The sequence below is a fragment of the Indicator indicator genome, chromosome 36 (genome assembly GCF_027791375.1).
Source record: "Indicator indicator isolate 239-I01 chromosome 36, UM_Iind_1.1, whole genome shotgun sequence".
Lineage (NCBI taxonomy): Eukaryota > Metazoa > Chordata > Aves > Piciformes > Indicatoridae > Indicator > Indicator indicator.
Window position 1 is genome coordinate 2,193,990 of NC_072045.1, and position 25,797 is coordinate 2,219,786.

The 25,797-nt window shown below is 63.9% G+C and overlaps 5 protein-coding genes across 6 annotated transcripts; 1 reads left to right on the forward strand and 4 right to left on the reverse strand.

The window, feature by feature from the left end:
* The first annotated feature begins 634 nt into the window (after positions 1 to 634).
* On the forward strand, positions 635 to 4,177 carry MPV17L2 (MPV17 mitochondrial inner membrane protein like 2). Its single transcript, XM_054396229.1, has 5 exons — positions 635 to 809; positions 1,349 to 1,519; positions 1,768 to 1,844; positions 2,418 to 2,546; positions 2,628 to 4,177. Exons 1-5 carry the CDS (start codon positions 635 to 637, stop codon positions 2,691 to 2,693), a joined length of 618 nt encoding a protein of 205 aa, XP_054252204.1. The 3' UTR covers positions 2,694 to 4,177.
* Positions 4,178 to 5,047: 870 nt separating this feature from the next.
* RAB3A (RAB3A, member RAS oncogene family) lies at positions 5,048 to 6,464 on the reverse strand. Its single transcript, XM_054396016.1, has 4 exons — positions 6,234 to 6,464; positions 5,842 to 5,960; positions 5,600 to 5,724; positions 5,048 to 5,238 (listed from the first exon to the last, which is right to left on the reverse strand). Exons 1-4 carry the CDS (start codon positions 6,459 to 6,461, stop codon positions 5,048 to 5,050), a joined length of 663 nt encoding a protein of 220 aa, XP_054251991.1. The 5' UTR covers positions 6,462 to 6,464.
* Positions 6,465 to 9,185: 2,721 nt separating this feature from the next.
* PDE4C (phosphodiesterase 4C) lies at positions 9,186 to 15,085 on the reverse strand. The gene is made up of 15 exons (XM_054396235.1): positions 15,039 to 15,085; positions 13,979 to 14,167; positions 13,861 to 13,897; positions 13,703 to 13,767; positions 13,532 to 13,581; positions 12,866 to 12,978; positions 12,648 to 12,741; positions 11,951 to 12,129; positions 11,771 to 11,869; positions 11,534 to 11,698; positions 11,358 to 11,457; positions 11,114 to 11,268; positions 10,892 to 11,014; positions 10,516 to 10,698; positions 9,186 to 10,443 (listed from the first exon to the last, which is right to left on the reverse strand). The coding sequence occupies exons 1-15, from the start codon at positions 15,083 to 15,085 to the stop codon at positions 9,931 to 9,933; spliced, it is 2,112 nt and encodes a 703-aa protein (XP_054252210.1). The 3' UTR covers positions 9,186 to 9,930.
* A 4,567-nt stretch (positions 15,086 to 19,652) lies between these two features.
* LOC128978351 (uncharacterized) lies at positions 19,653 to 21,523 on the reverse strand. Of its 2 annotated transcripts, XM_054396239.1 has the most exons (3): positions 20,797 to 21,523; positions 20,230 to 20,375; positions 19,653 to 19,754 (listed from the first exon to the last, which is right to left on the reverse strand). In XM_054396239.1, the coding sequence occupies exons 1-3, from the start codon at positions 21,395 to 21,397 to the stop codon at positions 19,707 to 19,709; spliced, it is 795 nt and encodes a 264-aa protein (XP_054252214.1). In that variant the 5' UTR covers positions 21,398 to 21,523; the 3' UTR covers positions 19,653 to 19,706. The 2 variants fall into 2 exon arrangements, with proteins under 2 accessions (XP_054252214.1, XP_054252213.1); XM_054396238.1 differs by having other exon boundaries at positions 19,653 to 20,375.
* Positions 21,524 to 23,908: 2,385 nt separating this feature from the next.
* Positions 23,909 to 25,299, reverse strand: JUND (JunD proto-oncogene, AP-1 transcription factor subunit). Its single transcript, XM_054396237.1, has one exon. The coding sequence runs from the start codon at positions 25,160 to 25,162 to the stop codon at positions 24,215 to 24,217; it is 948 nt and encodes a 315-aa protein (XP_054252212.1). The 5' UTR covers positions 25,163 to 25,299; the 3' UTR covers positions 23,909 to 24,214.
* Positions 25,300 to 25,797: the final 498 nt, after the last annotated feature.

Below are 25,797 nucleotides of genomic sequence, written 5' to 3' on the forward strand. Positions count from 1 at the left end.
GGGGTGGCGGGAGAGCGGGAGCGGCGTCTTCATGGCCCCGGGGAAACGCTGCTGCCTCGGTAGGTGTCATGGCGGCCGCGTGTGCCTCGGTAGCTGTCATGGCTGATACCGGAAGCGGAAGTTTCGTCATGAGGTCTACCCCTTCCGCGTGCTGGTGGCGGAAGCGTGCGGCGGTGAGCGGGGGTGCGCGGGCGGGGGGTCATAGGAAGGGAATTGGGAGGGAAAAGGGAGTGGGGGCCATAGGAGTTGGAACAAGGGGTCCAGGAGAGTAAAAGGGGGATTGCAGGAGTAAGCAGAGTGAGTGAGGGGTGTCCAGCAGGGAAAAGTGGGGGGGGGCACTGGGGAGGTGCAGCAAAGGGAACAGCGATATAAGGGAAACTGGAAGGAACTGGGGTACCTGGGAGTGGTCCCACAGGGGGAAACTGGGGAGGCAGCAGAAGTACGAGGGGCACTGGGCGGACTGGCAGGGTACGGCAGTGCTAGCTGGGGAACGGGGGTGCGGCAGCGCTTACTGGGGGCCACACGGCAGTGGCTGGGAGGCACAGGGTGGTGGAGGGCTCTCATTGGGGGTAACTGGGGGCCTGTGTTGGGGGACTCCTTCCCCACTGATCCCCAGGGCAGGGCTGTCCTCAGGATGCTGGTGCGGGTCCGGCGGCTGCTGGGCTACTGGAAGCCGCTTTTCACTGGCCGCCTGCTGCTGCTGACCAACACGGCCAGTTCCGGCCTGCTGCTGGCCACCGGCGATGCGCTGCAGCAGGCCTGGCACCACCGGCGCCACCCGGACACTGAGCCCCAGCTGGCACGCACAGGTGGGGGCACAGGCGTGAGCAGGAGCGGGTGGGGGGCAGCCTGTGTCTTTCACAGAACCCCAGCACGGATTGCTGGGGACCTCTGAGGATCACCCAGTCCAACTCTCTGCTAAAGCAGGGCACCCACAGCAGCTTGCCCAGGATGGCATCCAGGTGGGGCTGGAAGCTCTCCAGAGAAGGAGACTCCACAACCTCTCTGGGCAGCCTGCTCCAGGCCTCCAGAACCCTCAAAGTGAAAGAGTTTTTTCCTTAAGTTCAAGTGAAGCCTCCTGAGTTCTCGTTTGTGCCCTTTGGCCCTGGTCCTGTCTCTGGGCACTGATAAAGATGTTGAACAAAACTGGACCCAGTCCTGACCCCTGGGAACTGCCAGGAGCTCCGGGACTCCAAAACTGAACGTTTAATCCATTCTTGTTATCACGAGGCAGAGAATTGGGGTCCAGCTGCCTGGCGCTATGTAGGGACAGAGCCCCTTGGTGCCCTCCCCAGGGCTCTCGTGGGTGCGGGGGTGGGGTCACACTGGTGTCGGTGTCACGTTGCAGGCCGCATGTTCGCCGTGGGCTGCAGCCTGGGGCCGCCGATGCACTTCTGGTACCTGTGGCTGGACTCTGCCTTGCCCGCGCGTGGTGTGCGGGGCATGAAGACTGTGGTGAAGAAAGTCCTCCTGGAGCAGCTGGTGGCATCGCCTGTCCTGGGCGTCTGGTACTTCCTGGGTATGTGGTGGCAGCCTCCTTGTGCCAATGCTGCTGGTGATGTGGTGCAATGGTGCTTGTACCCACACCTGGCACCCTCCCTTGTGCTTCCTAGAGTTCCTCCCTCTGGCTGCCCTTTCTTCCCACAGGGGTTTTTGGAGTTGTTTTGGGGTGCTTGGCACAGCTCAGATGGCAATTCCCATCCACACCCCTCAGTGTGGAGCCTTCTGGGCACTCCCATCCCCTCTGACATCCTGCTGTGCCTACAGGTGTGGGCACACTGGAAGGACAGTCGCTAGAGGAGAGCTGGGAGGAGCTGAAGGAGAAATTCTTGGAGTTCTACAAGGTAAATACAAACTCTGAGCCCTCCCTGTGCTCTTGGCTGCTCAGCACTGGTCAGGCCACGCCTGGAGTCCATTTGGGACCCGCACTCCAAGAAGGACACTGAGGGCTGGAGCAGGTCCAGAGGAGAGCAGAGAAGGTGGGGAAGGGTCTGGAGAACTAGGCTGTGGAGGAGCAGCTGAGGGAGCCGGGGGTGTTCGGCATGGAGAAGAGGCTGAGGGGAGACCTCATTGCTCTCTACAGCTCCCTGAGGGGAGGCTGGAGCCATGTGGGGGTTGGGCTCTTTTTCCAAGCAGCAAGTAACAGGACAAGAGGAAATGGCCTCAAGTTGTATCAGGAGAGGTTTAGGTTGGATGTTAGAAGAAACTTCCTCACTGGAATGGTTCTCAAAGCCTGGCACAGGCTGCCCAGGGAGGTGCCTGAATCCCCATATCTGGAGGTGTTTCAAAGCCCCAGAGCTGTGGTGCTGAGGGACATGGTTCAGCCCCAGCCTTGGTAGGTTAGAGAACGGTTGGGCTGGGTGCTCTGGAAGGGTTCTCCAAGCCCTCCTGGGGTGGTTTCCTGCTTCTTCCTGCAGGCTGACTGGTGTGTGTGGCCAGCAGCTCAGCTCCTGAATTTCCTCTTCGTGCCCCCCACGTTCCGAGTGGTTTACGTCAACGTTGTCACGCTGGGCTGGGACATCTACCTGGCCTACCTCAAGCACAGGGTGAGTGCTAGCACCCTGCTGCCACATGGCCCTGCCTCGCCAGGCTCGTGCCAAGTGTGCCTTGTGTCTCTTCCTTCCCAGCCTGGCAGCCACCCGAGCCCTGAGCAGGACTCCCCATGGCAGAGCCCACGTGGAGTGGAGATGTAGAGAGGCAGCTGCCCCTAGGGACCACAGTGCTCAGCAGCCTCCTGCCCACAGTGGGAGGTGTTCTGAGCCTCACAGTGGACGTGGCTCAGAACACCCAAGGAAGGTGATGGCCAGAGACCACCACAGCTGTTTGGAGCCACACTGGTGCCACAGCCCAAGGAGCCTCCAGCTGCCCAGGGGTGGTCTTGGTGGTCTCCAGCCATGCGTTTTTATCTTTCTATAGGGCAAGGATGGCCCCTTGCTCCCCTCCAACACCCTCCTCTGTTCCCATCCATCCTGGTCCCGGCCCTGCTCCCTCCTTGGCTGCATGGCAGAGGGAGGCTGCTGCTCCCCAATACTTTCCTTGCTGGGTTTTTGTCTCCAAGCTGAAGTCCCTCAGCTCCCCTCAGCTCCTTTTCACTCCACCTGGCACCCCCCCACCCGGTGCCAGGCGTGGGCCTGGCTGCACCACCCCAGTGCTATAAAAATCAGGCTGTGAGCACTGCTGCCTGCTTGGCAGCGGCAGAGTCACTGCAGAGGCAGCTGGGGGGGCTTTAATGCAAAGTTTGGCAGGATTTGGACCTTGGCAGCCCTCTTAAGGCAGCCCTGCAGCTCCCTAGGCTGAGCTGGACACTCACCCCATAACCTGGGAACTTACCAGTGATGAAAAATGCCTAAATGTGATCTTTTTCAAACTTCAGGCTGTGCCTTTCTTGGTCTAGCTTTATCCATCTCCAGGGAGCCACCAGCCTTCCCACCACGCTGCTGAGCCAGGCAGGAGCCATTTGCTGCATGCTAATTAAGAACCCAGATCATTTTTCACAGCAGGGTGGGGGTTGGAAGGGACCCAGTCCTCCCTTGCCCTGCTGGCCACACTCCTCTCAGTGCCCCCCAGGAGCCTCTGCCATGAGGACACAGTGCTGGCTATGATGACCTTGTCCCCCAGCACTTCCCAGCTCCTTCTCCTTGGAGCTGCTCCCCAGCAGGTCACCCCTTCAGTTGTCCTGGTGCAGGAGGTTCTTCCTCCCCAGGTGCAGACCCTACCCTTGCCCTGCTTGACATTCATAGGGTTTCTCCCAATCCAATTGGGGGTTTTGGCTCCTCTTTGACAACACAAGGCTGAGGAGAGCCAAGGCTGCCCCCATGGAGCTCTCTCTGTCCCTCCACCCCTGCAATGAGCCCAGGAGCCAGTGATCAGCATCGATTTATTTCTTCACACCACTTCTCCAGTACAGTGATTGTTAGGAAACTGAACTCTTTTGACACTTTTGACATTTGTACAGTACAGGAACTCTGCCAGAAGTAAACTTCACAAAAAATAGGAAAGAGGAAGGAGGGGGAGAAGGGGTTGGGGGTCTGGGAGATGGGGCAGGGGGAGCGTGTGTAAAATAAAAAAGACACAGCTCCAAGAAAAATAAATAGAGGGCAGCAAGACCTCCAGGTCCATCACTGCTACAGAACAGCCACAGGTCACAGTCTGCACAGAACACGAACTACAGAACACACAGGAGCCCTGCAGCCAACCAGCCCTGCCCCTCCTCACCCCCCCCCCACCCCCAACCATCCTTGCCCCCACATTGGGGCTGGCTTGCTGCAGCTTGCTGGGGCTGGCCTCACTCCTGTGTTGTTACTACTGTGATTGTTTCACCCTTTAAATAACAGATTGGTTTCAAAAGTGATATTCACAAGCAAGGTTACCACACTGAGAGAGAAAAAAAATAGTAATAATGTTATAATAATAATAATAGTAATAAATGTACCACCACAGCCACAGCACAGCAGGTCACACACTTCCTACCCTATTTACAGGGGGGGGGGGGGTGTCTCTTCTGTACAAGGGGAGAGGCAGGAGCATAAATTAGCTTCTATTTGTACAAATAAACAAGAGTCAGGAAAGGTCCATCCACAGCGGGGGCATGGGGCAGGACAGGGCACAAAGAGCCCCCAGGAGCAACTTGGGCAAGGAATCACTGCCACAATGTAGGGGGCGGCATGTGGGGACAGCAGCTGGGATCAGGGTTTAGGGTCCCACTGCAGCTTCCACACTCCTGACTGTGGGCAGGGGGCTTGGCCCTGCTCTCTGAAGGCGGGGGGACTGGTGGTGATGGAAGCAGACAAAATGTTCCTGGGAGAGGGGGGTTTTGGGGTGATTGAAGCAGAACAGGGAGGGTCTTCTACCAGCCCAGGCTTAAAAAATAAATAAGGGGGGGTGGGAGTGTGCAGCCTAACTGAATTGGTGGAGGGAGCTCCTAGAGGTGCCGCAGCCCTTTCGGAGGTACCAGCAGCAAAAGCCCCCCCAGGATCCCCAGGAGGATGGGCTCAGGGGGTGATGGGGGGGTGCACTGACCAAGTCAGGGGTATGGGAAGGGCTGGCCCTAGCAGGCACAGTCCTGGTGCGGGGGGGCCTGCTGGTCCGTGAGCTGGGGGCCCTGCTTGGCGCCGGTGATTGCGGGGTCAGCCGTGTCCAGTGACTCCGACATCTTCTCGCAGATGATGTCCACCAGCCGCTCGAAGGTCTGCTTCACGTTGATGTTGTCCTTAGCGCTGGCCTCGAAGAACTCAAAGCCTGGGGGGGCACACAACACTGCTCAGGGCACGCCAGGGCTGCAAACACCCCACCCCACTGCACCCAGCCACGCACTGTGGGCAACATCTCACAGCTTCTCCTTCAGTACTGGAAGACTGCCTGTGCCCACCCTGGACACTCAAGTGTGCCTCCCCAGCACCTCTCCACAGCTGGTGGGGGGTTTGTGGGGCTGCAACCAAAGCCACCCCCTGGTGCTTGCCACTTAATGCCACTTTGCTCTGTATCAGGTGACAAGTCCCTGGTGCCATCAAGGCAGAAGGGTCACAGCCAAGGCTCAGCCCCTGATTAAAGCACTGGCAGGGAGATGGCAGTGCTGGATGCCCCCTCCCTCCCCACTCACCCAGGTGCTCAGCAAGCTGACGACCCTTCTCCGAGGACACCACCCTCTCGTCCTCCATGTCACACTTGTTCCCCACCAGCAGGACCTGGGCATTGTCCCAGGAGTAGGTCTTGATTTGGGTGGACCTTCAGGGAAGGCAGAAAGGGGAATCATGCAGGGGGGTAGAGCAGGGTGCTGAGGGCATGCCCGTGGTGGGGGGCACAGCTTAGGGGGTGGTCTGAGAGTCCCTTCTGGGTGCTCACCAGTCCTGCACGGCATTGAAGGACTCCTCGTTGGTGATGTCATACATCAGGATGAAGCCCATGGCACCGCGGTAGTAGGCGGTGGTGATGGTGCGATACCGCTCCTGGCCAGCTGTGTCCTGGGGAGGGGAGCAGGGTTCACCTCCAGGGATGAGGGGCACCAGCAGCTTGCAGGGGCCCACCCCTGGTGTACGCTGAGGGACAGCAAGTGCCCCAGAGCCACCTCCCTCCCCAGCACCACCACCCCCGGCACTGCCAGCCCTGGACACGGTGAAGCAGCCCCACGCCAGCCACCCCCACACCAACCGTCTCCCATGCCAACCACCCCCATGCTACCTTCCCCCACACCAGTCCGGTGCTGGGGGCCAGGGGACATGGCCCAGGGGTCTCACCCAGATCTGCAGCTTGATGCGTTTGTCGTTCCTGTAGATGGTTTTGACCTTGAAGTCGATGCCCACGGTGCTGACAAAGGCAGGCGTGAAGGAGTCGTCGGCGTACCGGAACAGGAAGGAGGTTTTGCCCACACTGCTGTTGCCGATGATCAGGATCTTAAACATGTAATCGAAGTTCTGATCCGAGGACTCCTTCTGCCCATAGCGGGAGTCGGTAGCGGATGCCATCTGCAAGGCACAGAAGGGGCTGTGATGGGCACGAAGGCTGCCAGCTCATGCCAGGCCGGGCCCTGGTGCCACGGCTCCGAGCCACCTCCTGCCACACGGGCACCATTAGGTCTGCCACAGCACCACAGCTCCAGCCCATTTTGGTTTGGGATGGGCAACACCAAGGGCACTACATCACCAGAGGGCTCTGCCGGGCCAGCTCCTGTCACCCCCGATCCAAGGACCCCAAGAAGGTGCCCACAGCAAAAGTGAGGGGCACAGACGCCAGTGTTTGGCAGGGGCGTAGAGGGCAGCCAGGTCTTGCTGCCTCTCCTGCATCACCCCCATCACAAAATGGCACCTGCAGTAGTGCCCCCCCGCACGCCGTGCCCAGCCCTGGCCGCTGCCTCGGCAGTGCAGCGAGGGGCTGCGGGGTGCTATTGGGGGCTGTGGGGAGGGTGCTCGGTGCCGAGGGATGAGGATGAAGGGGTGATGCCAGCCAGAGCTGCACAGAGGTGGGTGCTTGCCCAGGGCTGCAGGACACTGCAGGGTGCCGCAGGGTGGAGCACAGGGATGGAGGGCAGTGGGTGCTGCGGAGTGCAGGGTGCTGCTGGGGGGGTGCAGGATGCAGAGTGCTGCTGGGGGGGGGCGTGCAGGGTGCTGCGGGGTGTGGGAGAGTTCAGGGTGCTGCCAAGGGAATGCACAAAGTGCTGCTGGAGGGTATGCAGAGTACCGCAGGCAGCGAGCGCAGCCCCTGCCCCCTCCCCGCAGGCCTGAGTCCATTGCACCGAGCGACCCCCCCCCCTCCTCCTCCGCTGCATCTCCGCCCTCTCTCCCCCCTCCCTCCGCTGCATCATCCACCCCCCCCTCTAGCGCCGCAGCCGCCATCCCATCAGCTAGAGGCCACCCCGCTCCTCCCCGTACCCGCGGTGCCGGTACCGGGGGTGCGGGCCGGGGAGTACCGGAGCGGGGGGGGGTGTCTCAGGAGTGGGGGGGGTGCGCGCGCTCACCTCCAGCCCGCGCTCGCGCCGCCGCCTCCTTTTCCTCCTGCAGCAACTGCAGCAGCGGCGCGCGCCGCCTCGGATGACGTCGCCGCGGGGAGGGTAGGAGGTGTGGGCGTGGCGTGGTATGTAAATTAGCTCGGATAGAATCGCGGATTGGTCGTTCGCGAAGTGATGGACAGCAGGGCGGTCCCACAGCGAGGCGGTGACGCCCCCTCGCGGCGCGGCCCTGGCTGCTGCCATCACACCTCCCCCCCGGCCTGTGTAGTTGGTGCGGACTGACAGCGCCCCGCGTGCCCGGGGCGGGACCATCTTCGCCTTGGGCGGGGGGCGCCGGCTGGACTACTTCCCCTTTGCGGGGGCTGCGAGCTAGGGCCCGTTAAGGGTGGGGTGAGCCCGCACAGACTTCACTGTCACGACATGACCCCCTGTCGCGATGGCCAGCATGGCTTCCTTCAGGCCCGCAGCAGCGGGCGACCTGACCCTGTTTCCTGACAGGAGCACCTAGCCTTGGGGTGAAGCCTGGTCCGCAGCGCTCCCAGTGCCCCCAGTGCCTGGCCTAGCTGGGGTTGGGGGCACAGGTGGGCGGCCATGTTCTGCCCGGGCCTGTCGCGTCCTCCATCACCCTGCGGCCGTGGCTGGGGATTAGGAGCTGGCAGCATATGGCGGCCCCGCGGGACGTGGCAGGGCCCGGCCCGGGGCTCGGCAGGCCCCGGGGCAGTGGCGCTCCCCTGCCTGGACCTGCTTCGGCCCAGCCCGAAGCCTGATAGGTACCAGGAGCCTCCCAGCACAGCCCAGCGCTGACTTGCCTGTAGCAGCAAGTTGGGCCTTGGGGACTCTAGGGCCTGTGTCCGGTGCCGCTGCCCTCACCGAGTGTTCCACAGTGCGGGGGATGGAGCCGGACACTCCTGGCTTGCTGTGGCCCTGCGTGGAACCTGCCACCCACAGGTGGATGCTGTCATGATGGGCACTGGAGCTGCCCAGAAGCAGCACCCACAGCAGGGACATGGCCAGGAGCCCCCTGTGCCAGTCCATCAGGGCATGGCCAGGAGGCAGGGATGGATCCAGCTGCCACGGGTGCTTCTGGGTATCCTTCTCAGTGAAAAGAGCCTTTTTTAAACCAGGTCCTGTCCTGCTCCCAGACAGGCAGAGAGCTTAGGGTGAGATCTGTGTGCAGAATGAGGCTATTCAGCATGCTCCGGGAGAAGAGAGCCTGGCCTGGTCCCTGTCAACCTGCCCTGCACCATCAGGAAAGATGGGAGGATGCTGGAGACCCACCCCTAAAGTAGGGATGGTACTGAGCCACCCACCAGCCCTTGTGGCACCCAGCACTGCTGGGAAGTCAGCTGGGCTGGGGAAGGAGCACCCAGCTCCTGGGGCCAGTGAGGGAGCATGGGGTGGGCAGTGGGTGAGAACTGGCGGGGCCCTGCGTGCCAAGGCAGTGCCAGGGGTGGGGACGTGTTTGCAGATACAAATCACCGTTGGGAGCGATGCGGAAGAGCAGGAGTGGCCCTGCGCCACGCCAAGCCGGCGATTAAATATTTACCGTAGCAGGTTATGTTTGGCAGCCTGGGCTCTGCGGTGCAGCTCGCATTTGTTCAGACGCCGAGCTGTGCCCTTCTCTGTGCCCAGCAGGAGCCCTCCGGAGCCACCAACCACACCGGATGGAATTTAGCCCAGCTGGCACAACCACGGTTGCTGTGCCTGCAGTAAAGGTGCTTACAAGGCTCACATTTGGGGGGGGAACAAACCAGGTTTAATCTCTGGAAGGTGAAGGAAGACACAGGAAAGAACCCCAGGGGGGCACGGCACCCGCTCAGAGTCACAGTGCAAAGCCCAAAGGCAGTGTGTGGAGTGCTGGGCAGGCGCAGACGTGGCCACGGCTGAGGTGAGGCTTGGATTCCAAAGTGAGCTACAAAAGGCTTTACAAAGTGAAACCTGTCCCCAAATAAATAAACCACTGGACTCGTGTCCACGCTGTGCCCCGGTGCCTGGCTGCGCTGAGGTCCCTTGTGCTGGGTGCCACCACCAGCACCCTTCTCCCACCTTGCCGTCCCCTGGGGAGGAGCCACCCAGTGAGATTCCAAAAAGCATTTGGCTGTGCCTGGTTCCCGTGGGTCACCTCTTCCTGGAGCCCTGTGGGGGTGTGCCTGGCTCCCTGTGGGGCACGATGTCCCCAGGGCTGGGCTGGGGCAGGAGCACAGCATTGCTGAACCCTGTCTGAAGGGTAAAGGGACCTCTCCCAGCAGCTGTACACAGGGACACTGGGTGGGAGCAGGGGACAGTCACTGGGAGATGGCGAGCAGCATCCTTTGTGCCCATCAGGCCCTGCCCAGCTCTCACACAGGGCCATGCTTTGGGTCCCCTTGCGCCCTAGCAGCTGCCCTAGTGCCTGTGCTGTCGATGCTCTCCACTGCTCCCAGCCCTTACTGAGGCAGTGCCCAGTCCCACATCCCCGTGGCAGCCAGGGGACCCACCAGCTGGTGCTGCTACGTGCCCAGGGACAGGAATGTGATGTTGCCCTCCGTGTCCAGGCACAGCCCCTGGCTGCCCTCAGGCCCTGGCACCAAGCGCCCGCTGCCACTACTGTCCTTTGTCTGTGTCCCCTCCAGCGCCTGTCGGTTGTCCACGTCCCTGGGATGGGTGGCAGGCAAGTCCCTGTCCTGGGGGCCAGGTGACAAATGCTCAGTGTCAGCCAGCTCTGAGTCATCTGTGGCAGGCGTCTTGGAGCCGCTGTTGTCCTCATCCAAGGGGCTCTCGGCTCCCTCCAGCTCCGTGTCCGACTCAGCCTCCTCCTCCAGTGTCAGTTCAAACTGGAACTTGTCGGCGTTGACAGGGGATGCTCCGGGTCCCTCAGGCGGTGGGGAGGGGCTGCGTGGGATCATGCTCTGATACCATTCCCGGTTGTCTTCCAGCGTGTCCAGAATCTCCTGGGCATCAGGGTGCACTAGGTCAGCCCACGTCTCCCACAGTGGGTGGGCAATGAAGTCGATGAATCCCACCTAGGGGAAGGTAATGCTGAGTCCCCAGCCCAAGCCTGTGGCCCCCACCCCAGTTCCCAACCGCTTCCCCACCTGGGACTTCTCCACAGAGGCTGTGTGCTTGTCACACATGGGACTGATCTCCATCCCCCTCTCCCGCTCCCGGTCACCCTGCCCAAAGAACTCCACCATGATGCGGTCGGTCCACTGCCGGTACAGCTCCAGGGGCTTGGTGGGGTTGCTGAGGTCAGCACAGTGCACCATGTTCTGCAGGACCTGAGCACAGGCACATAGCAGCACTCACCTGAAGTCCTGTGTCCTTCAGGGCCACCAGGAACCCCCTCAGCCACAGCCAGTTGGGGATGGGAGGAGTGGTGGCACCAAACAGGACATCTGGCAGCCCTGGCTGGAGCCAGGACCAATGCCTGCAACTCCAGGAAGGTTTCCCCACCCACGTCCCTGTGCCCACCTGGATCCGGTCAGAGTAGTTGTCCAGCAGCAGCACCCCCAGGCTGGTCACCTTCTTGGTCTCCACCATGGTCTTCAAATCCGCCAGCAGGTTCATGTGCTTGGACATGTCTGTGGCCAGCACCTGGGCAGGGCAATCCAGGAGCGGGGCTAAGCCTGACCCCCCCACTGAGCCCCACTGCCCAGGAGCCCCCCCCGGGTGGGGGTCCAGCTCCCCCCGTACCATGTCAATGACCATTTTGCGCAGCGATTGCCTCTGCTTCTTGCTCAGGTTTTGGAAGATGTCACAGTTCTCCTCTTGGAGAAGCTTGAAGCCCACAGCCAGGTGATGGTTCTCCAGCACTGAGGCATCGTTGTACATCAGTGCCAGCTCCGAGTCTGTAAGATGGCACCAGTCACCCCAGGCTGGCACCTGGACTCTGTCATCCCCCATTGCCCCCTACCTCCATCCCTGGGCCCCAGCTCACTGGTGTTGATGAGGAACTGGTTGGAGACTCCAGGGTGGTCAACGTCATGGATGGCACTGGCAAAGATGGCAGCCATGACCTCCAGGTCCGTGAAGACAGCCTGGAAGTGGTGGGAAAAGGCTTTGCAGATGTGCTGTGGCAGACACTCTGGGTGGCCTTGGGGGAGCAGGGCTGACCTCCAGCGCAGGTGTGGAGAGCAGGACGTGGGTGGACTGCACCACGTCAGCGGCGTGGATGCTGTTGTGGTAGGCGACGTCGGGGTGATAGTGATCCTCCAGTGTCAGCATGTAGGTGAGGAAGGTGTTGGCAGGGATGCGGAAGGTCTTCAGCAGGTCGCGCTCCTGCATGGGGGCAGCAGCTGGCTCGTCCCCAGACGGGCACGGGGGTGGGCACAGGCTGCGGGGGGGGCTCACCTGGAAGATGCTGTACATGAGGACCGTCAGCGGGCGGTTGCCTGAGTACTCGGCCACTTTGAACACGTTGAGCCCCCACTTGTTGGTGTCCTCCAGCTCCTGGGGACCAGAGGGACACAGGTCCGTGCAGGGCCAGCTCGGGACCCCGTGGCCAGCTGGGTCACCCCCAAGGGGGCCCACCTTGGCCAGCAGCTCCTCCCGGTCCATCTGCACCCCGAAGCGGGGGATGCCGGCGGCGTTGAGGCTGGAGCCGTGGGTGAGCTTCCGGACGCCGCTGATCTGGGACATGGGACGCTTCCGCCGCTCCTTCTCCTTGTCCTTGGCCAGCGCCGAGGGGATCTCTACTTCGTGCTGCTTGTCTGGGCCGGCACGGGGTGGGGTGGGGGGATCATGAGCAGGGCTGGAGCCTGAGCTCCCCCAGTTGCCCCCCGGTCACGCTGATGACGTCAGCTGGCGCGGACAAAACCATGGCAACGGAGGTGTGTGGGAGGTGGGGGGAATGGTGGGGGGTGTCTGCATGGGAGAATGCCCAAAGCTTTTCCTCACCCCCTGTGGTGCTTGGGGCCACCATGGGGCCACCCGCCTGCTGCAGGACCCACACCCTGCCCTGGCACCACCACAGGATCCCACCAGCCACAGGACACCAGTGTGCACCAGTGTGCACCAGTGTGCACCAGTGTGCACCAGTGTGCACCAATGCTCCCAGCGAGGACAATGTGACACCCTTCAAGGCAGCCAGTCCCGCGGGGACACCTGAGAAAGCTCCCACTGGCACCACCCAGTGCCACAAGGTGCCCACGTCCCTGTGGGTGCCAAGCCCACCCTGCTGCTGCTGGAAGAGAGGTGACACCAAGAAGAGTCACCAGGAGGTTCTCACCCAGGAAGGTCCTGGAGATGTACTCAGAGACTTGGTTCCCCGAACGGCTGGTCTCAGAGAGGTGAGACAGCTCCCGGCTCAGCATCCGCCTGAACTGCAGGCACCGGGCACAGCTCAGCAGGGCGAGGGGCATTCGGGACCCCCCAGTGCCCATCCCAGGGGGGCTCTGACGTGCGGGGGTCTCTGTGCCCACCAAGCTGTGTGCTGGAGACCCTTACCTTGTTGGAGGCCATCTCGCTGACCGAGTGCCTGGTCTGCAGCGTCTCCAGCTGGTCCAGGCACCAGTCCAGCTCCTCCAGGGTCTCCCGTGAGAGCTTCTGGTGGGCATCTTCTGCTGGAGGCACCCACTGGCTTGACAAGGGACCTGCCAAAGGCATGGCCACCCAGCCCGGGGGCACACACGGGGTGCCACTCGTGCTACCAAAGCTCCAAGGGGTGGCTGTGCCCGGGGGCTCACCAGTTGGGCTGCTCACATCACCCCCTGGGCAGCAGGGCCGGGGGCAGAGGGTATGCCTGGAAGCATCTGGGCACTGGGATCGAACATCCCCAGGCAGTAGGGCTCAGCCCCATCACACGGCAGCCCTGGCACGTGGCGTGCCATGCTGTCCCCGTGGGGTGACAGCCAGCCCCGGGCAGCCAGGCTCCCACGGGACCTCACTCGCCGCCTGGGTTTTATTAATGGAAGGTTTGACGTCAAAGGAGCCTTTCCACTGCCACCACGGGAGGAGCTGCTGAAAACCAGACATGGATCCCAAAGGGCAGCCACAGCCCTGCCCGGGGAGGGTACTCTGCTGCACCCCTTGTGCCCAGAGGTACCCGGAGCGGGAGCTGTGGGGGTAGCCAGCTCAGACCAAGAGCAGCCCCCACCCCCAGCCCGCACTCACCGCTGGGTGCAGCCTTGCTCCCAGAGGGCAAACTGCTGCTCGATGCTCGCCTGCAAAACATGGGGGGGCCCTGAGCAGCCAGGACCCCCGGGGCGGTGTGTCCCCTGCCACCGCTGTGGGTCAGATCCCCCCACCCAGGTGAGACCCTCGCCCATCCCACAGCCAACTCACTTGATGCCAAGGCGGTCCTGGAGTTGGGTCAGGTTGCTCCGGACAGTGCGAAGGCTGGCCAGGACCTACGGGGACAGAGGGGGCTGGGGCCGGGTGGACACCCACCCCGGTGCTGGGTGCGGGGCTGTGCCGCCTCCTGGCGCAGAGATAGCACCCACCTGTGCGAACGGCGTCACGATCATGTCCTCCCCGTGCCTGCGGGAGCACAGGATCGTGAGCCTCGGGGAGGGCACTGGGGATCCCAGGGGACTTGGGGAGCGGGAGGGCGACACTCACAGATCACTGGCGATGGAGGAGTTGCGGGACATGGCTTTTGGGGACAGGTCGTAGTCGCTGTCGGAGCGGTAGAGGAAGGACTCGCGGCGCTGGCCGTGGGTGAAGCTACCCTGCAGGACCAGCCCTGCACCCGGGCTGGCCTGGGGGTCCAGCACCCCCCTGCCGAGGGGGCCATTCTCCAGGTCAAAGCTGCAAGAGGACAGGGAACAAGGCTGGCAGGTGGCCCAGGGACCTCAACCCACGGGCGTGATGGCAGAGCATCAGGGGATGCCACCAGCTTTGCCAAGCTCTCTGTGCCACCATCCTGCTCAGCCCAGTATGCCCTGGCTCAGTGGCCCCTGTGGTGCTGCCAGCCACGGCCCACCTTGGCTCTGCCACCTCCGGCAGTGAGAATGGGCACAGCTCAGTGCACAGGAACCCCTCAGCACCCGATCAGTGTGCTCTGGCACTGTGGGCCCTGGCTAGCAAAGACAGATTGTGCTATGTCACCCGGCTGGCACAGAGCACCCTGCCCTGAAGCCCTCAGCTCCAGAGACCCCGGGAAGGGCCAGCTCCTTCTCGTCCTGTGCCCTTGCTGTCCCCAGTGCCACGATGCCAAACTGCACCAGGTCCTCAAAAGCACCAAAGCCTGCATCAGCCCTGGCTCAGGGCACAATGTCGCACAGAGAGGGGCAGCGTCCCGGCCATTGCACTGAGTCAGGGGACGTCGAAGGACAGAAATTGCCAGAGAGGCCAAGCCCTGTCCCTTGGGGACATGCTGGTGGCAGCCTGGGGACACCCCAGCCAGAGCCACCTGGCAGCCATGCAGGTCTGCAGGGGCACAAGAGGCTTGGGGACAGGGACAGTGACGCTGCACTGTCCCCACAGCTGCCTTACCTCCCTCCCTGTTCCACTGGCCCCAGGGTCATGGGAAAGACGACGCCAGGACAGAGCCAGGGCCGCTCCCGCACCGCTGCGCGGACGGGACCAAGCCACCCCGGGGCACCGGGTGAGCTGGCGAAGCTGGGGTGCCACTGGTGCCACCCTGTCCCTGACACGCCACTGGGAGCTTGGCACCTACCAGATGCAGGAGTGCCTCCGGGATGGGCACCGGCTGCCCGGCAGCATGTCCCTGCTCCAGCAATGCTACAGGCAGCCCTGGTGCCCACGGTGTGGCTACCCCCAGCAGTGCCAGCTAGGCACCACGTCATGCCATCCCGCAGCCCCTTGTTTTCCTGCCTCTGCTTCGTGTCCCCAATGGTACCAGGGATACAAAGCAGCATTGTATCTCCGACAGCCCGGCGAGTGATGCCTGTGTCTGGCCCTGTGCCACCACCTCTGACCCCCGTGCCACCACAGGGCACAGCCCCACGTCCCCAGGGTGGGCAGAGGGGGCACGAGCTCTCACCACAGGGCTGGTGCCAGATGCAGCCCCCTTGTTTGGGTGGCAGGCTGTGGGCACTGGCACTGGCAAGCGGAGCAGGCAGCCGGGGGGGCCGGGGCAGCTATTAATAGCTGCTGTGGCTGCTGAGCAGGGATCTGTTGATCCTCACGGTGCCCATGCAGGTGGGGCTGGCACCCATCAACACCCTGGGGCATGGGGGCGAGGCACCCCAAAAACAAATCCTCTATAGCTCTGATGGGGTGGGGGGCAGCAAAGTGTGGGATGTGCCACGGCTGGTCGTTTGGTGCCAGGAAAAGCCTCTCTGCCCTCCCCACCACAGCCCCCTCGCTGTGGGGCAGGCACTCAGCATACCTCCAGTGTCCTCTGACTGGGCACTGCTGCAATGACTATGCCCGTTACTCAGCCACGCTCAGCTGGCAGCTCCCCTCTGCCCAGCTCAGCCCTGGCAACACGGGGACCCCCACTTGCCCCCCACATCCCTGTGAGCCCACAGCCCTGGGGACATGGCACAGCACTGAGGGGTCTGCACCGACCCCATCTTAGCCGCACAGCCCTGTTGTCTCCTCCCACCTGCCCACAGCCAGGGCCCCCCAGTGTGCCCTCTGCGGGACCCAAGACCGTGCCCCCCTTACCAGAGGGTGTGTGCCACGGTGAAGCGCCGCTGCAGGCGGATGCTCTGGGACACCAGCAGCTTCCTGACGAGCACGGGGGAATCGCGGGGGGAATCGCGGGGCGAATTCCGGGGGGAACTGCGGGGGGATGCCGCCGGCGAAGCCCCCGGCGAGCAGTGCCCGGTGGGCAGCATGGCGAAACTCAGGGACCCCCGGCGCGGTGGCGAGGCCGCGCTGCCCGCCGGTGCGAGCAGGAAGCGTGCAGCCGCCCCAGCCCCGGCCCCGCCGGCCCCGGGAAAGTTTCCATCCCCCTCCCGCCAGCGCCTGGGAAATTAAACAACTGCCTGGCGGCGGCACACGGAGCAGGACCCCGGCTGTGCCCGCCCGGTGAGCGCTCGGCTGCCCGGGCACGTGGACCACGCTGGCCCGGTGCCACTGGCCGCTCTCTTGTCCCCAGGGTGGCAGCTGCTCCCGAAAGGGCAGGGGTGCTGTTCCCAGACACGCAGCAAAATGCCATGCCGAACCCCAAGTGACCTGGACACACCGAGTGGCTATGCCATGGTGCCACCAAGAGACATGCCTGAGCCTGGAGCATCCCGAATATGTGCCAGGGTACCACCAAGAGACACGTCAGAGCATGCAGCATGCTGGACACATACTGTGGCTGTGCCATGGTGCCAGTGGGGGACCTGTGAGAGCCAAACCTTTCCTAGGGCTCACACCGTGCCCCCAGCCCCTCCTTGCTGATGTTCTGAGCCACTTCCTGGAGCCATAGCCAACAGGGACAGGGAGCAGCAGGAGGAGGCCCAGGCAGTGGCAGTGGCCGTGGGAACTGGTACTTGCCCAGATGGACACCATGAGCCCTCTGGGGCAGCTGGGGGGTACCTGCTGTTCCCAACGTCCACAAAAACATGCAGTGGCTGGCAGGGACCCAGGAGGGACAGCAACTGGGCCCTGCTACCATGGCATGGGGACCCTGAAACCCACCAGGTAGGATGTTGGTGATGGGGTCCCCCTCACTTCCCAGGGGCAAGCAGGCTTGTGGGGACATCAGAGCAGAGGGACACTGGGATAGGGGGACATGAGGGGACAGAGCCAGCTCCTCCCCAGGCTGCCCGGCAGCCAGCAGCCTCTGGGACAGCTGCGGCAGGACTGGCTGCAGGACAGCGAGTCCCTGCGGCAGGACAGATAGTCCTTGTCCCTTACTGGGCTCCTGTCCTCTTTGGACACGTGTCTGTGCAGGGGGGACAGCGAGTGACACCAGACACAGGTCTCTCGGACGTGCCAGCCTCATGCTGTCCCTGCAGGCTGAGCTGGGACAGGCACGGGGAAGGGAAGGAATGGGCCCAAAATAGCCCTGCAGCAGCAAAGGAACTGAGGTCACCTCTGGGCAGGGCCAGCCCTGTGGTGGCACCCGCTGGGAGAGGAGATGGGGACAAGCACTGGGTGAGGAGGCTGAGGATAGGGGAAAGGGACAGGGATGGGTGGTGGGGATGGGTTGACGAGGATGGAGATGAAAGGGGTGGAGATGACAGGGGTAGAGATGACAGGGATGGAGTTGACAGGGATGAAGGTGTCAGGAATTTGGGTGACAGGGATGAGGACAGTGCAGTGGGATGGAGGAGATGACAGGGACGGATGTGATGGGGGTGGGGACAGGGTCCGCTGGGGAGGAAGTGAGAGGCAGCCGGGGCGGTGACAGGCGGTGCTGGGATGGAGAGAGCAGCGGAACCGTAGCAGGGCTTCGTCCCAGGCTCAGTGGTGCTGCAGCGGCCCTGGCACCGTGGTTCTGTTGGTGCTGGTGCCCCCGGGTCTCCCCCCGGTAGCCGCTGTCCGCCTGCCAGTGCTGAAATCGGGGATGGCACCGACAGCAGCTCACTGTCCGGTAACCCCATCCCAGTGAGGCCACCGGGGCCAGCAAACACCTCCCCCAACGCCGTTCCGCTCTTACCGAGGGGTCTCGGACTCGTCGCCGCTGCTGGGACCGCTCTCCTCGATGGTAAAGACCACCCGAGTGCCCTCGGGTTCGGGACACCGGGCTGCCTCTGCCAACCGACAGCCCGGTGGCGGCAATAACGGGCTCCCGGAGAAACGCCGTCGGACGGCACCCACCGCCACTCCCGGTCCCGACGGAGCGACTTCAGCGGCGTCTCGGCAGCGCTACGGGGAAGCGGGGAGGCGGTGAAGGGACGCGGGTACAGGTACTGGGGAGCTCTGCAGGGTGCTCGTGTTCGTGTCACCCACACCAACCCCAGGGGACTTCTCCGGTCATCGGGTGCCGGTAGCGGCATGGCGCCCCCTGCTGGACACGGTACTGCACTGCACCGGGCGATCCTAGGAGGTACCGGGGGATACCGGCACAGCGCGGAGGAGGGAGGGGCCGTGTCACAGGGCCGATGCACCAGAAGCTGTTTGTTCCGCAGCGCAGGGAGCCGCCGGGACACCCCTACGCCCTCCTCATCCCACCGCCACCCGAGGGAGCCTCCGCCCGCGCCACCTTCCCCCGGGACCCCGCCGGAAAAAAACCCGAAGCCGGCGCGCGATTACGCAGAGGTGAATAATAATTAACCGCCCATTAAGGGGATAATTAACTCCCGCTGGACGCCGTCAGCCCGGTTATTGCTGCCCGGGGGCTCGGCGCTGGGACGTTCATACCGGGACCCCCCTTCCCGGGGACTCCCCCGCTCGCCCCTCCCGGTGTTCCCTGGTCCCGGTGCCGCTCTCACCTCCGCGCCGAAGAAGGGCAGCGCCGTCCGGCTCCGTCGCATCGCTGTCCCTGCTTGGGGAAGTCCCAGGACCTGCAGCCGGGAGGGGGGCGTTCGGAGGCGGCGGGATCCCCCCGCCCCGGGGCCGAGGCTGGGACATGCCGGTTCCTCCCACCCATGGTTTCTGGGCGCAGGGTCTCAGCTCAGTCCCCACCTCAGGTTTCAGGGTCCCACACAAGGCCCCCATCCCCAGTACAGAGTCCCCCACCGCGGTGACTCAAAGGGCTGGATGAGGACCGGTCACGCAGGAGACAGGGGCGGCCCCCAGCCTTCAGCGCACACCAAGCCATCAGCGTGATGGCATTACATCAACGACCGCCCTGGGTACCCCATCGCCTGCCATCCCCAGGGAACTGGGGCACACTATGCACAGTTCAGCCACTTGTGCCCACAGACCGCCCCCTGTCCCTCCTGATCTGAGCCCCCCATGGCCCAGCCAGCACCAGCAGCAGCCTCAACCCAGCCCAGGGGATGCCAAGCCTTGCACCTGGGTCCATGCTGCCACCAGCCCCTCACTGTCACCCACAGCCTCTTACCGATGCCCAGTCCTTGCCCTGTGCCACGGTCCCTGTGTGCCAGGCCGGTCGCCCTGAGCTGCGATCTCTGCTGTGTGCCACAGTGCCGCGGTCCTGGCAGTGCGGCCCGGGCGTGTGCAGTGGAGCAGAAGGAAGGCGCCGTGCGTGCCTGGCTGCTCGCTCCCTCCCATCCCACTGTGCCGGGGGCGCTGTGCAGCCCCCACCACCCTACACACCGCTGCACCTGACCCTGCACCCACCCTGCTGGGCCTAGGGGAATCCCAGGGCCTCCAGCCAGGTGTGAGGGACCCCTAAAGTGGTTGGGGGCCTCCCCTGGGACTGGGTTTTTCCCCAGGCAAGGTGCAGAGCACTCTATAGATGGGAAACCAGAGCCAAGTCAGCAGCTTCTTTATTCAGCAGTGTAGGGAACTCATGGGGAAGCAGCACTAGGGGTCACCTGGGTGTGTGTTGCATACTGGGGGACCCCTCCATCATCTTGCTCTAGGGAAGAAAGAGAATGAGATGAGCACCCAGAGCACAGTCCCACTTGGCATTGATGGGCGAGATCCCAGCAGCTGCCTGTTGCAGCCCTGGACCCTTCCTGGAGCTGTCTGACAAAGTCAATGTTTCCCCATGTCCTCTGTCAGACTCGTGGCCACCCTGAGATGTGACAACTTCAGTCTGAAAGCTGCACTTAGGCAGGCACCAGAGCCTTTAAAAGCTCTTCTGAAGCTGCTGGCACTGCTGGTTCAACCTGCCTGCAGTGGGCTCAGCCCCACACAGGGCCCTATCACCTTCACAAGACCCCCTGCCTCAGCGAGCCTGCAGCCCAGCTCCGGGTATCTTCACACTACAGAAGCACCTCCTGGTTGCAGGCAGCTTTGCTCCTGAAGCGCACCACACCCAGTGGTGCTCCTGCCTGGCAGCTCTCCCACAGTGCTCTGACTCCTGCCACCCTCCTGCTGCCCTTACGCACCATGGTCACCTCCTCCAGGTGGCGGAACCGGGGGGTCCGGTGCTGGTACAGCCACACCAGTAGCGTGGTGGCTCCCCCCACCAGCAAGCAGATGAAGATGCAGATGACGGCAACCTCAACAGGGTTGGACTTGGTGGGGTTCAGTACTGCGGGAGTGAAATGGGCACTTTGTTACTCCCCTGGCACCACTGGGCCTCATGTCTGGCACCGTGGTGGCTCTCAGGGCAAGAGGGGCCTCACGACTGGCTCCAGCTCCCCAAACCTCTCACAGACCCAGGACCTTCCTGTGCCACCTTCATCCACAGGGAACCAGCCTGGGCCCCTTCCACTCTTCCTGGCTAGGGCCCATGATGCAGGGGATGGAGGAGAAAGGGGAGCTCTCAAACCACCCCCCAAGGAGGATGGGGCAACCCTGGGCTCACTCAGGGACCTACACCCCAGAACTCCCATGCCCCATCTTGCAGTTGAGAGGGAGTCTAGGAGAGACCCCAGGCCTGCGATTGAACTCGTGGCTAGGAGCTGGTTTGGCAGTTCCCTGCCTGCAGTGTTCCCCAGCCTGGCTCTCACCAGGGTTGATGATCAGTGTTGTTTTGGAGCTGGTGGCCAAAGTGCTGTTGGGACTGGGGTTTGCTGTGGGCATGGCTGAGCTGGGAGCAGGAGAAGGCCTGAGCGAGGATGTGGCTGTGAAGCTGTCTGGCTGCAGCGTGGCCGAGGAGCTGGGCACAGCTGGGTGGGACAGAGGCTGTGCCGTGGTCACATGGGGTGGAGATGGCAGCACTTCCGAGCTCGTCGAAGGCAGCACCTCTGATGTTGGTACCTTCCTAGAGGAAGTTGTTGTCAGAGCTGGGTCAGATAAGGGTGTCCCAGACACCTCCAAATCTGGTGTCCTCAGTGGAATCCCTGTGGTGGTTGGCTCGGGGGTAAGAGAGGCTTCTGTGCTTGCTTGGCTGGGCACAGACGACGCAGCAGGGCTGGACGGAGCTGCCCGAGTTATCCCTGAGCTGTTGCTGGATGGAGCCATGCTGGGTGCACCTGCACTGCGTGCTGAGTCTGAACCAGATAGAGAAGGTGACATGGATGTCACTGAGCTCTGCAGAGATGCTGTGCTGCTGGCATTGTTGTGTTCTACTGTTAAAGCATGGAGGAGAGAGGTGGTCAGCAAGGGCATAGCAAAACCCTGGGGAGGGCAGCTCCCAGCCTCTCGGTGCTCACTTTCCAGGTGGTTTCACCATACAGAGAGGAGCAGAAAACTGGAATTTAGCCAATATTGGAAACCCAGGGTCAGGAAGAGCCCAGGAACAGCACTGCTGGGGATGGGCAGAGCAGCATAGCAGTGGTGGCCATGTGTCATGGCACAGGCACATGTGCCAGCCTAGCCCTCCTGGCATCCACTGCACACCCTCCGTGTTGGGCCATGAGGAGGGCTCTGCCGTGCCCACATGGGACATGGCAGCATTTGCCAGGCAGTGCCAGCAGTGCCATTATGTCTCAAAGTCCTGTTTGCACAAGAGGAGGAGCAGGTCCGGCTGAGCTCCATGGGTAACACCAGCATAAAATGCCCTATGGCACAGCCAGCACCCAGGGGGACTGGAGTGGCTGGGGGTGTCCACAGCCACTGGGGACAAGCCATTCCCACCCAGTTGCTACTCTATGCTGGGAGGAGGGCAATGAAGCCAGGGCCAAGCACCAGGAGTTTGGTGCCAGCTAGCAGCCAAGCCGAGGCACCTCAGGTTGTAGGGGGCCTGCTAGGGGGGCCGGACTGGAAACAGGGGGACAGGGCACTGGAGCCCTTTGCATCCAGAGTGCCAAAGTGCTGCTGGAGCCCCCAGAGCACCCACGCCACCACCAGCCCAGCCGGTTTGGCAGCACCAGGGCTACATCCTGTCCCGGGCTTCTGCCGGTTGTGGGAAGAACAGGGTGCTGCTGCCAGCCCGAGGAGCCCCGGGGAGGGGGCAGACACAAAACAGGCTGGCACCTGGAAAGTGCTTGCAGCACACCCTCGTGCCGCGGGTCTCCGGCTGCCACGGGCAGGGCTGGGTCCAGCTCCGTTGCAGATCCCGGTGTCGGACTAAGTCGGGCAGGGATGGCTCAGAGACCTTTCCTCAGCAGCGGGCACACCGAGCCCGATAGTGCGGAGCGCGAAGGAGCATCCGGACGCCCCGGCTCCGTACATTCCCCGGGTGCGGTGCACCCCAAACTCTCCCAGTTCCCGGAAACCTCCCGGTTCTCGGAACTGCAGGGATGGACGAGAACTGGCCATAGACTCCTCTCCGTTGGTGCCACCGGGAAGCACACATCCCTCCCAGTACTGTGGGGTGTGCAGCCCCAACAAGTAGTCCAAGCACCCCCCGGGGACCCCACTGATTGCCCCCAAGGCCCCCATCCCGGTGCTCGCCGTTCCCCGGTACCTTCAGCGCGCAGGACAGAGATGCTGTAGAACAGCAGGAGGAGGAGAGAGCCCCGGGCCATGCCGCTGCCCCTGGCCCCGCTGCGGCCGCCTTTATCCGCCTCGGGGGAGGCGGGGGCGACCATCCCGCCGCGCCCGCTGCTGGCCCCGGCCCGCACCGCAGCACCGGCACTCTCCGGAACCCGGGGAGGACTCACGCCCCACCCTCGGGTCTCGGTGCCTCCTGCGGTGCCTCTGCTGGCGGTAGGGCTGCGCTACGGCTGCGCTGGCTCCGCGCCGGGACACAGCGCCGGTCTCGGTGCTGAGCGGGGCGCAGCGCAGCTGTGTCGCCACAGGGCTGCCTCCTGCCAACAAACCGCAGCCGCTGAGGCACCGTTTCAGGGCCCCGAGGAGGCCACGCTAGCAGCTGCCACCCCCTCCACGGCAGGCCGGGCTCATCGCCAGAGGGGCTATTCCCGGTGGTGGCACAGCGTGGCATAAGCTCGGCACGGCTGGCAGCACCCTGGCCGAGCGCTCTGCCCCCGGCGCCGCTATCACCCCCCGAGCGCTCCCGGGAACGAGGGTCCGGCCCGTGGGAGCGCTCTGCAGAACGGAGCAGGGCCGGGGAGCGACTAGCGGGGGCGAGGTGCCGGGAAATGACGGAGGGCCGCCCGAATCCGGGGAGGGGCTGCGGAGCCTCAGCCTGGCGGGGCTCGCGGCGGGGCGACCCTGGGGTGCCAGGGTAACGGAGAGGGGGGAGAGAAAGGATGTTGGTGAACCCTCGCCGTGGGGGTCTGACAGGACAGCCACAGCCAGGAACAGCAGCCCCACAAGTCCCACCTCTAGGGACTCTCCCAACTCCAGGGGAGCCCCCTGAGCATCCCCTTTAACCAGGGAGACCCACTAACCTTAGATAACCCCAGACTGCCCCAGCCCCAATGGGGGCCAAGTAACTCCAGGATCGCCCCAGTAACGCCAGACACCCGCAAAAGGGCACTGCAGTAACCCCAGGTCAGCCCCGGCCCCAGGGAAGGTACAGCAGCCCCCAACTCCTCCAAGGGGACCACCCCCCATGGGCCTCTCTAGGGACCGCCCAGACCCCTTGCCCAGCACCCTCCATCGCTCACCCCCGAAACCCCCCCCGCCCCTTCATGCCCGCCCCAAGATGGCCTCGGCCGCGCCGCTTCCTTCCCGCGCAGGCCCTATCCGTCCCCTCCTCCCTCCCTGCTCCCCCGGCGCAGCAGACAGCAAGAGGCGGATCTCCGTGTCGCGGGGTTTTACTGGGGCCTGACTGGAATGTCTCGGTCTCGGCGAGTCCCGGCGCAGGGCGGGGGGCGGCCGGCGTTTCCCCGTGCTTCCCCTCAGTTTGTTGGCGAGCTGGGGAGGGCGGCCCCCCCCGCCCCGAACACGGTGCTCCCCTCCTCCCTCAGCCCCTCGGTCCATGCCCCGGCTTCCCCTCAAGTCCGCTGGCGGGGCCCCTCAGGAGCACGGCTCTCCTCTCCCCTCACACCCTCAGTGCCGCGGGCTCCTTCAGTCCGTGCCCGACTCCCTCGGTCCGTGCCCGGGGCGGGAGCGCGCTCCTCGGTGCCGCTCCGCGGGTCAGTAGGCCGGCACCTGGTGCTGGTGCTGGGGCAGGAGCTGGCAGCCGCTGTTGACGTGGCTGAGGACCTTCTGCTTGAGCTGCGCGACCTGCTCGCGGAGCAAGCTGGCGGTGGAGGCCAGCTCCGTGTTCTGGCTCTTGAGGCTCTTCACCTTCTCCTCCAGACGGGAGATCCGCTCCAGCTTCCTCTTGCGGCACTTGGAGGCGGCGATGCGGTTCCTCAGCCGCTTTCGTTCCGCCTTGATACGCTCCTGCGTGTCCATGTCGATGGGGGAGAGCGGAGGGCTCTCCCCGAAACTCGGAACCTCCGGCACGATCTGAGGCTCGTCCTTTAACGGCGGGGGAGGCGGCGGCGGGGGGAGCCGTGGAGGCGGCGCAGCGAAGGGGCCAGGGTCGGCGGCGTAGCTCACCGCCGGGTAGCTGCTCAGGTTGGCGTAGACCGGCGGCTCCGGGGCCAGGCCGGCAGCGGGCAGCTCGCCCGCGCTGCTGCTGCCTCCTCCGCCTCCTCCTCCTCCTGCTCCACCGGCGCTCCCCGCCGCGCCGCCGCCCAACTGGTTCTGCTTGTGCAAGTCCTCCAGCGCTTTAACGAAACCCTCGGCGAACTCCTGCTCCTCGGAAGCGGCGGCTTTCGGGTAGAGGAACTGGCCGCTGGTCGGTGTGGTGGTCACCAGCCCGTTGGACTGGATGATGAGCCGCTCCAGCTCGGGGGACGCCAGCTTCAGCAGTCCCAGATCGGCCGAGCCCAGTAGCCCCGCGGCTTCACCGCTCGTCGCACCCGGTGCTTTCAAAGCCGCCGCCACCTGTTCCGGTAACGCCATTCCGAGAGCGTCCTTCTTCATCATGCTGCCGCCGGGGAAGGGCAGGAGGAGCCCGCTGCTACCGGAGGAGGAAGCGAAGCCGCTGCCGAGGCCGCTCAACACATCATCATGGTAAAAGGGTGTTTCCATCCTCCTCCCCCGCCCGGCTGCGGGGGAAACGGGGCCGGGGCGGGGGGAGGAGGGAGAAATCGGGCGAAGCGCGACGGTGCCGGGGGGTGGGGAAGAGGAGGGCAGGGAAGGCGCCGGTAGCACCGGCCGCAGACCCACTCTTGCGCGCGCACACACACGTCTGCCACCACCGCGGCCCCCGCGTCGCCTTAAATACGGCACGCCGGCGCGTTGACGTCACCGCGCCGAGACACCATTGGCTGCAGATGACGTCCTCGCCCGCCGTGGTATTTGCATAACGGGGCGGGGACTTCGCCCCGGGATGCGGGGCCGCGCCCACTCCTGGCCCTCCTTCCCCCTTTTCCCGGTCCCGTTGTCGCCGGGGCGACCGGCGAGTAAACGGCACAACAGCGCGAGGGCCCCTGGGCTGACGTCAGCGCGGGGGAGGGGAGATCACGTGGCCCCTCGCGGCGCGCGCCCCATCTGGGGATGATGGGGACAAAGGGAGGGCGGGGACCGGGACCGGGACCGGTCACCGGCAGTGGGACTAGGCAGCCGGACCGAATACCTGGGACGGGTGCCGAGCCCTGGACTCTGGGACGGTCCCCGTCTGTAAAAGGGCACAGTGAACAAACACATCGGGCTGGGTCACGGGG